This window comes from Histoplasma capsulatum, genomic scaffold (assembly GCF_000149585.1).
Source record: "Histoplasma capsulatum NAm1 scaffold_11 genomic scaffold, whole genome shotgun sequence".
NCBI lineage: Eukaryota > Fungi > Ascomycota > Eurotiomycetes > Onygenales > Ajellomycetaceae > Histoplasma > Histoplasma mississippiense.
The window spans coordinates 764,294-773,591 of NW_001813972.1; the positions used below are offsets into that span (position 1 = coordinate 764,294).

The following is a 9,298-nucleotide window of genomic DNA, read 5'->3' on the forward strand; positions in this document are numbered from 1 at the left end:
TTTTATTGGACAGGGAACGGAGGGAAATCGGGCGGGAAAGCGCGAAGAAGGTTTGGGCTGGTGGCTAGCTGCAAGAAGCTCATCCTCTGACATGATTCGAATAGCATTAAAAAGAGTCCTACCACCCGCGTTGCGTGTTCCGTGCTGGGTTGATCATGGTTTTTGGTTTTGTGATATTTAGCTGAGGTAGTTAGTTTAAAACCTCAGCCACACCACTTGCTCAGCCACTTATTCACATGACACTTGTCTAGGGCATCAATCAGAATAATGCAGCTTGAATCTTTGTACAGAAGCCGCTGCAAAAAATTTTGTCTCGCCAAGATAATTAAAAAACCGCTATATTAGATAGTGAGCACCACCACAGTATTAAAATGTAATAAAACTACCCCTCATTTAAAATATAAGAGGCTCCCACCTAGTTTCTATTGCCTCAGTTTGTTATCTTTTCATCATCAGTGCTGCTTTCAATCATGGCTCCCAATACTGATATCGCCACTCGGGCGCTCGTGGTGGCTCTCAAATCACCTTATATTGCAAAAACTACCACTGAGATCATGAATATTACAAATCTCTCTGCTCGCCAAATCAACCGTATATATGCCAGAGCTCTCGAACGTGGCTTCAACCCTGATCTCCTCTATCTTACTATCCGTGATGAATTCCTTCAAGATGCCCCCCGCAGTGGCAGACCTACAAAACAGACTTCTCCTATTTGAGAGCAAGTATTAGCGAAGGTGCGCCGAAATCGATATGGACGGGAGAAATCCTGTGCTGATATGGCTCTTGAGCTCAGTGAGGAGGGCTTTAATATTGCACCCAACACTGTATGGAAGATCTTGCGAAAAGCAGGCATGAAAAAGACCAAACCTACTCGAAAACCTGGCTTGACCAATAAAATGAAACATGAACGACTTCAGTGGTGTCTAGATCATCAAGATTGGACTCTAGAAGATTGGAAAAGAGTTATATGGTCAGATGAGACATCTGTTATATTGCTTTCATCGCCGTGGAGGATATCGAATTTGGAGAACCTCCAAGGAAAGATTCTCTCGAAGTTGCATACGCGAGCGATGGAAGGGGTCTTCAGAGTTCATATTCTGGGGTTGTTTCTCATATGATAAAAAGGGTCCCTGTCACTGCTGGAGTCCGGAAACTGCTCAAGAAAAGGCTCAGTCAGTAAAGGATATAGATTCTCTTAATGAAATGATGGAACCAATCAAGAAAGCAGAATGGGAGCTTCAAAATGGAATATGACGTTTAAACCTTCGTCAACTGCCAGGACCTCAACCAATATGGAAGTGGAAGAAAGAGACAGGCAAGCTATCCCGTGGCAAAAGTAATGGAATTGATTGGTATCGATATCAGGTCAAAATCCTTCTTCCAAAGCTCTTTCCCTTTGCCAATGAGTGTGAAAAGGAACGTCCAAATACCATTGTCCAGGAGGATCGAGCTCCTGCTCATGATCACTATATCCAACGTCATATATATGAGATTCATCACATTCAACGGATGCTCTGGTGTGCGAATTCCCCAGATCTCAATATGATTGAACCTGCTTGGACCTGGATGAAACGAAAAACAACTGTCAAAGGAGCTCCACAGAACCGGGCAGCAGCTATCCCCTCGTCCGTAGGTTTGTGCAAAATTAGCGTGGTTTCAATTAGTGTATGGAATTCTGCACCGGCGCCCTGGGCATAACCAATAGAATCCTATATAATTTTATATGAATAATAATTGGTCATTTAGATCCACTGATTGAAGATCCCATGTAAATCTTAAGAATGTGTATGGAATTCAACGCATTTGAAGCCCTGCCTGTCTGCCTGCCTGCCTGATTCTCATATATTCACCCACCTATCCCCCTACCCGCGAATATGGAACCCCCCAAACCTGCGAACGTGGAATCCACTGAGAAACCTACTAAATCCAATGGTGAGTTCCTTATATTAATCAATTCAAATGACCTAGCTAACTAATTCATTCTCTAGTTCATACAAAAACATCAAGAAAATGAAAACGGCCTGTTGAAGAGGTTATTGCAGAACTTCCACCTCTAGAATCAGTGAAATTCCACCCAATACTGCCTACCTCATGAGATCCAATTCTCAATATTTCTGCAAATATCAATATTAGCAGTCCATACACCCTGTTTACCTTATTCTTCTTTGAGAAATGCTTTCAAAATATCAGTAATTCTACTAATCTCTATGCAAAATTAAAGAGAGATACTAGAGATACTGATGATGAAGCTCATAGAGATTTCTGAAATATCTATATTCTCAAAGCCTTCTATTCAGCAATGTTCATGGAAAAATATCAATCCAGTGGAGATAAAGGTCTTTATAGGCATTCTTCTCTATATGAAAGTTCATAAATCCCATCAAACTGATCTATACTGGTGGAATGATCTGAAACAAGGCTCTATTCATTCCATTCAATCCTATATGACGCATACACGTTTCAAACAGATTAAACGATATATCCATATATCTAACCCTCATGAGGCCCGCCGCCCGGAGGCCAAAAATAAGGATTGGTGGTATAAGGTAGAGCCATTAGCTACTAAGTTTCATATGACATGCTGAAAATACTATACCCCTGGCTCTAAGATTTCCATTGATGAGATTATGGTTAAATGCTTTGGACAGAGTCAACATACATACAAGATGTCTAATAAACCAATTCCTCAAGGATATAAGATATTTGGCCTAGCAGAACATGGCTATTTATGGTCTTTTTCCTGGTCTAGCCGCCGGCAGGGTATAATGCCTATGTTTCAATTCCCTATGTTAACAAAAACCGGGATCTATGGTGGTGAATCTGGTGAAGCGGCTTCCTATGGTATCCACGCTGAATACGCTGAATACCATGCTGAATGCCACCCCTAATATCGACCCTAATATCACCCATAATATTGGCCCTAATATCAACCCGAATATCACCCCCCTGAATGCTACACCGAATGCCACGCCTAATGAAATCTCTATCTCACAGCTGGTCATATTCTATTCAATTTATATGGATAACTACTTTACATCAGTTCCTTTATTCAAAGAACTACATCAACAGAGGTATGGAGCATGTGGAACCACTCATCCAAACCAGGTTCCAGCAGTACAAGGTGAGCTTCGAGAGCATTCAAATTCCATACCCTGGAATACCCTGCATGCCATTGAAAAAGAGAATGTTCTCTGTCTTGCTTGGCAAGATAATAATATGGTATTGGCACTAACTACGATTCATTCATTGGACGCAGTTATTGAATGTACTCATAAATGCCCAGGGGAACTCTCAACCAATGCCAATATTGTTAGAAAAGTCTTTGAAGATCAACCACAAAAGAAGCTTAAAATCCCATTGATTATAGATGATTATAACCATCATATGAATGGGGTAGACCTAGCAAATCAATACCAGGCAGCATATACTAGTCATAGAGTCACCTATCACACCTGGCTTCCTATTCTCTACTGGCTTATTGATTCCGCAGCTATTAATGCATACCGGCTTCAATATTTATATATGAAGCAGCAGGGGATTCCAGTGAAGGATCTTCCTTCTCATATAAGCTTTCATGAGAAGCTTTACCAGGAACTCTTTGAATTCACATCTAGAATTCATGATAATCTACCAAGGAAATGATCAAATTCTAATCTAAATCATCAATGGATTCCTCTTCCAAAGCAGCGTGTTTGTGCCTGGTGTCAATATAAACGAAAGATTGGCCAGCAGAAATATAAAAAGATAGGGAGATCAAATTCTGGCTGTTCAGAGTGTCAAAATACCCTCTTTTGTTTGAAAACTCAATGTTGGGCGGAATTTCATAGTATATCCTAATATCTATTTACGCGGATCCTTAATTAGGGTTTATATATTACACTAATACCAATGAATACTCAAAAATACACTGATTATTCAATGAGATCTCGTATAATATACACTAATGAAACCACGCTAATTTTGCACAAACCTACGGACGAGGGGATAGCAATATGGGAAAGAACATGGAGGGATCTACCACAGGAGCAGATTCAGGCTTGGATAGAGCGGATTCCTGTTCATATTAAGAAGGTTATAGAGTTAGAAGGTGGCAATGAATATAAGAAAGGAAGACTTCACTAATTACACTGTAACTTACTTATTAATTTGAATGATAATAAAAGAATGAGATACAGGATCTTCAGTATTAATTTCAGTGCGTATTTCAGAAGAAAATTGTGGCGTTTTTAGTGCTTAGTAGGGCGAGACAAAACTTTTTGCAGGAGCATCTGTACAGTACATTCATCTATTCATTTAAATACAAATCAAAATCTCTTTTAACTACTTTATCTTATTAAAAGTCAGAGATTATATCTGTGAAGAGCTGCAGTATTATATAATATTCTTTGTTTTAACTGATTAGTTAGTATAAGTTACCTGGATCTTTCCACTTGGAGGCTTTGGAAATCGAACAAATCATTATCGCCTCAAGAACGTTCCTCGAAACCCAATGATGGAGAATGGAGGTGCCGGTTCCAGATCAATCTTTCTCAATCCTCATCATCAATCCTAATACGTCCACACATATGACTGATGGACTCAGACCCCTTCTCCAAAACCTTGCTTGTCCAAACATCCACATTGACTATTTCACAGCTCCACAGGAGCCATCACTGGGGCCAGACGGGGAGGAAATCAGAGGAATCCCTAGCATCAACTCCAGCGTTGATTCATCACTTTCCGCCCTCCACTGTTTACCTCATTTGACACCTTTGATATCCAAATATGACGCCTTCCTAGTCGCATGCTACTCAGTGCATCCACTGGTTGGAATGCTGAATGAGCAGATTGGCATCGTTACACCAAATGCAAAGGCTCAGTTTAGAAAGAAGTACGTGACTGGTATATTCGAGGCAAGCGTGTGGAAAAGTATTTCCCTATTACGCTCTATTTCTGCTGTCAATTCCGGCGCCGATGCTGGCAAAGGACTTGGGCCAACATTCGGAATCATTTCCACTGGAGATGTATGGAAGGAGATATTTGAAAACGCCGTGCCGGAGCTGCTGCGACGGCGCTCGGATTTTGGGACGGATGACAATGTGGACCTGGAGTCATTATTTGCTGGGGTCGAGACCACAGGGCTTAGTGCTGTTGAGTTGCATACTACACCTGCAGAAGAGGTCGAGAAAAGAATGGTAGAAGCAACGGAACGATTAATTAACAGGGCTGGGAAACAAATAGCATCCATATGTCTCGGATGTGCGGGGATGGCAGGCATGGACGGAGTTGTCCGTCAAGGGTGCATAAGAGCGCTTGGTCCAGTGCTGGGAGAGAAAATCGTCATCATCGAAGGAGTCGTTGCCGGAGTGGAACAACTGGTTGATGAATGTAGTAACTCAGGCGGTTGGTCGTGAGCTTGGCAATCATAGTTGAATACTTATCGACATAGTGCCTACAATCACAGAGGCTACAGAAGTAATTGATATATTTACAGTTCATCATTTGGAGGGGCCCCAGTGCCCGTGGTCCCCAAAAGTGTTGAAGTAATAACTATGTTGTAGTTTGCAGGGCTGAAGTTCGGCCCAAGCTGCAGGAACCAGTTTTGCTCTTTGACTGCCCTAATTCCCAACTTTCCCCTCCACCACGCGAGGACGCGTTCTCCACATCAAAATCAACAACAGCTTCAAGCAAAGTCAGGAAGATGCCAAGGTATGTTAAAACCCAACTCCTATCCGTATTTAGCAGATATTACATCGTATCTCCTTCTATTAAGTTTATTAATCACATTCTGCTTCTAGGGAGATCATCACAATCCAGGCTGGCCAGTGCGGCAACAATGGTACGTCAGACAATTCAGAGCGAGCGGAAAACCCACAGTATTGTCCTATCCCATATATGAAGAGCTCTCTTCAATCATTTCCAGTGTTATATCAAGCGGCACGGCCAGACCTTGTTCAATTAGTCAGAGGTAAATGGTGCGAACATTAGATGTGGAGACTGATATGTCGTTTAGTTGGTAGTCAATTCTGGCAGCAGCTATGCCTCGAACATGGAATAAACAAAGATGGGAATTTAGCAGAATTTGCGACTGAGGGAGGAGATCGGAAAGATGTCTTTTTCTACCAGGTTAGTTGCTCTGCTTGTTTGAAATGGATTGATTAAAATTGGAACGCGATTGCTTGCTGATAATTCGATCTCTTAAAATGGAAAACAGAGTGACGATACACGATACATTCCTCGAGCTATATTACTTGACCTAGAGCCAAGGGTATGACCAACCTTGAGAAGCTAATGGTATTTCATATGTGGTTCATTTTGCGACGGTTTGCTAATAACTTGTTTCCTATGCGCAATTCAGGTTCTGAATACCATCCAAACCGGCGCCTATCGCAACATATACAACCCTGAGAACTTTTTCATTGGTAGGCAGGGGATAGGTGCAGGGAATAATTGGGCTGCCGGATATGCGGCCGGTGAGATTGTTCAGGAAGAGGTTTTCGATATGATAGATCGGGAAGCAGATGGCAGTGATTCATTAGAGGTACATCTTTTTTGAACTTTCTCCTCTCTGCTGGTGTGAGTGGCTAACGGGAGTAACGTAGGGATTTATGTTGCTTCATTCCATCGCAGGTGGAACCGGGTCCGGATTAGGGAGTTATATTCTCGAACGAATGAACGATCGATTCCCTAAAAAATTAATCCAGACCTACTCCGTGTTTCCTGACACACAAGCAGCCGATGTTGTTGTCAATCCCTATAACAGCCTGTTGGCCATGAGAAGATTGACACAAAATGCAGATTCAGTGGTATGTTAGGGTGAGTCCTCCGCTTGATATTCATAATTATTCATGTTTCCCGCTTAGGTTGTCGTGGACAATGGTGCCCTTTCCCGAATTGCTGCAGACCGATTACATGTGCAAGAACCTTCATTTCAACAAACCAATCAATTGGTGAGTAAACTAGAGTAGTGTCATATTGTGCTATTACTGATAACCTGTAGGTTTCTACTGTTATGTCTGCATCCACCACCACCCTTCGATATCCAGGGTACATGCATAACGACCTCGTCAGCATCCTGGCGAATCTCATACCAGATCCTCGTACCAGATTCCTCATCACGTCATACACGCCTTTTACCGGTGATAATGTCGAACAAGCAAAAACAGTCCGAAAAACCACCGTACTAGATGTTATGCGTCGACTCCTCCAACCTAAAAACCGCATGGTCTCAATCGTACCCAGTAAATCCAGCTGCTATATCAGCATATTCAATATCATTCAGGGTGAAGCAGCTCAGACGGATGTTGATAAATCGATTCTCAGGATTCGTGAACGTCGCCTGGCCACATTTATCCCCTGGGGACCAGCTAGCATCCACGTCGCTGTTCCCAAACGCTCTCCATACCTGCCCAATACTCATAGGGTAAGTGGATTAATGCTGGCAAACCACACCTCGGTGGCAACCCTCTTCAAGAGGATTGTTAGTCAGTACGATCGGCTACGCAAGCGCAATGCGTTCTTGGAACAATATAAAAAGGAAGCCCCATTCGCGGATGGATTGGGGGAGTTTGACGAAGCCAGGACTGTGGTTATGGATCTCATTGCGGAATATGAATCTGCAGAAAAACCCGATTACGCAGGTGGCGGGACGGATATAGAGGAGAATTGATTAAAGTCTGCCAAGTGTCTTCTTTGCTTCTTTCCCTCCTGCCGCTGGTATATTCTTGACCCTAATTTGTTTTCTTTGCCTGGCGCCAGGTTTTTGGAGTTGGTTCCTTAGGGCTGTTACATCTTTATCCATGATAACCTGCATCTTAGTTTCGTCCCTTTTTTGAAATTTACCGTTTAGTTTAAAGGTAAAATGCCTCTGGCTATGGCTCGAGATCTCATTTTACTTGACTTTTTGTATTGCAATAGCAACAGAAGTATCCAAAGCTCACACTCAGCTGCCATTGATTCACAACCAGAGGCTTCGGGAACCAGCTCCGCTATGGAGGTCATTTCTCCCAAATTTGATACATTTGCGACTAGGCAGAGGGTCGAAAACGCAGGTCAACTCCCTCCTTTTTCTCTTTATTGGTTATCTCGGACCTGGGCGTCAGCTTCTCTAATGCTCATTCTAAAAGCCAGGCTAAGAGCCCTTGTGAGCAAATTGCGTGGCTCACCCCGCTAGATAAAACAAGTACTGACTCGTTCGAGTTGTCCATTTCAAATCACATAACACAGGGTCTGAATTAAGCTTGATCGTTTCGGATGATCCTTGATGTGCAGAACGTAGCTATCAAGCTTCACTTTCTCGGCCACTTTTGTACAGTACCACCACGCCAATATAGTATGAGACATTACCTGCTTGTGTTTGTTTTGTTTGTCTTAGAGGCTTTCATACTAGGGTCGGGGCATCAACGTCACTGGTTTCTGGGATAAATCTGGAGAAGCGACATCTCCTACTCATCGCATTACCATATATTGCCATATAACCACTTCCTGTTTTCCGCCATCATACACTCAAATAGCAACATCCAAATATTATAGTTATATTTACCACCCCACGGTCAGTGAACCATCTCCATCGCACGCCATGGCAGACCAAGGCTCCAGTAACATTAGCGATCAGATAAAGAGCGCCACCCAACCAGGTAGGTGAAAAAATTCACCAGATTCGCATGCCACCATATATTATCCATAAATCAATATGACAAAAAAAGAAATGGCCCGAAGAAGCGGCTCTTTCACGCAAAATCCAAATACACTCCGCCCAGAGCTACATGGGTTAATGTAACTGTGCTTAATACAGGAGATTCCAAGACTACAACCCAACCGCTTTCCGAGACGGTACAGCAGGGTGCTGAGAATGCGAAAAAGAGTGGCCAGTCAGGGATGGAAACAACAAAGGATGCTGCAGCCAAGGCATCAGAAGCTGCCTTGGGAGCACTTGGTAGCGGTAAGCCCATCGTCTTAAGCCTTGTTGATGGGGACAACTGGCTGACGGGATCCGCTTTTGTTGTGCTCATGATGTAGGAGACAAAAAATAATTGTACCTGGGGACGCTCCAAAGGATGCCACATGGTGTGGGTATTGGATGGTTCAGTTCTAAGCAGGATAAGTTTCTTGTGTCATTTTTGTGAGGGCCGCAGCTGGTGTATGCCGCCGTTTGCACCGTTCGAATAATTCAGTGTTCGAGACGAGCGTGGGAAAATAAGGCAGTAAGTAATATTTACTTTCGGTCTGCGAAGCGGGTTTCAGAAAGCCATGCGCGAAGATGTGTCTTCTAATGGCCTGATGTTGGGGTATCACAATTGAATTGGGGTGACCCGAGAGA

At 43.0% G+C, this 9,298-nt stretch overlaps 4 protein-coding genes across 4 annotated transcripts; all 4 read left to right on the top strand.

Annotated features, from left to right (window-relative positions):
- Window positions 1–470: 470 nt before the first annotated feature.
- On the top strand, window positions 471–716 carry HCAG_08478 (predicted protein; the record flags this gene model as incomplete). The annotated part of the gene is made up of 1 exon (XM_001536646.1): window positions 471–716. One exon carries the CDS (start codon window positions 471–473, stop codon window positions 714–716), a length of 246 nt encoding a protein of 81 aa, XP_001536696.1.
- Window positions 717–2,838: 2,122 nt separating this feature from the next.
- HCAG_08479 (predicted protein) lies at window positions 2,839–3,642 on the top strand (the record flags this gene model as incomplete). The annotated part of the gene is made up of 2 exons (XM_001536647.1): window positions 2,839–3,121; window positions 3,257–3,642. The coding sequence occupies 2 exons, from the start codon at window positions 2,839–2,841 to the stop codon at window positions 3,640–3,642; spliced, it is 669 nt and encodes a 222-aa protein (XP_001536697.1).
- A 1,169-nt stretch (window positions 3,643–4,811) lies between these two features.
- Window positions 4,812–7,648, top strand: HCAG_08480 (tubulin gamma chain; the record flags this gene model as incomplete). The annotated part of the gene is made up of 9 exons (XM_001536648.1): window positions 4,812–5,389; window positions 5,548–5,688; window positions 5,778–5,818; window positions 5,993–6,105; window positions 6,194–6,247; window positions 6,338–6,520; window positions 6,684–6,785; window positions 6,843–6,929; window positions 6,980–7,648. 9 exons carry the CDS (start codon window positions 4,812–4,814, stop codon window positions 7,646–7,648), a joined length of 1,968 nt encoding a protein of 655 aa, XP_001536698.1.
- A 909-nt stretch (window positions 7,649–8,557) lies between these two features.
- HCAG_08481 (predicted protein) lies at window positions 8,558–8,997 on the top strand (the record flags this gene model as incomplete). The annotated part of the gene is made up of 2 exons (XM_001536649.1): window positions 8,558–8,615; window positions 8,774–8,997. 2 exons carry the CDS (start codon window positions 8,558–8,560, stop codon window positions 8,995–8,997), a joined length of 282 nt encoding a protein of 93 aa, XP_001536699.1.
- Window positions 8,998–9,298: the final 301 nt, after the last annotated feature.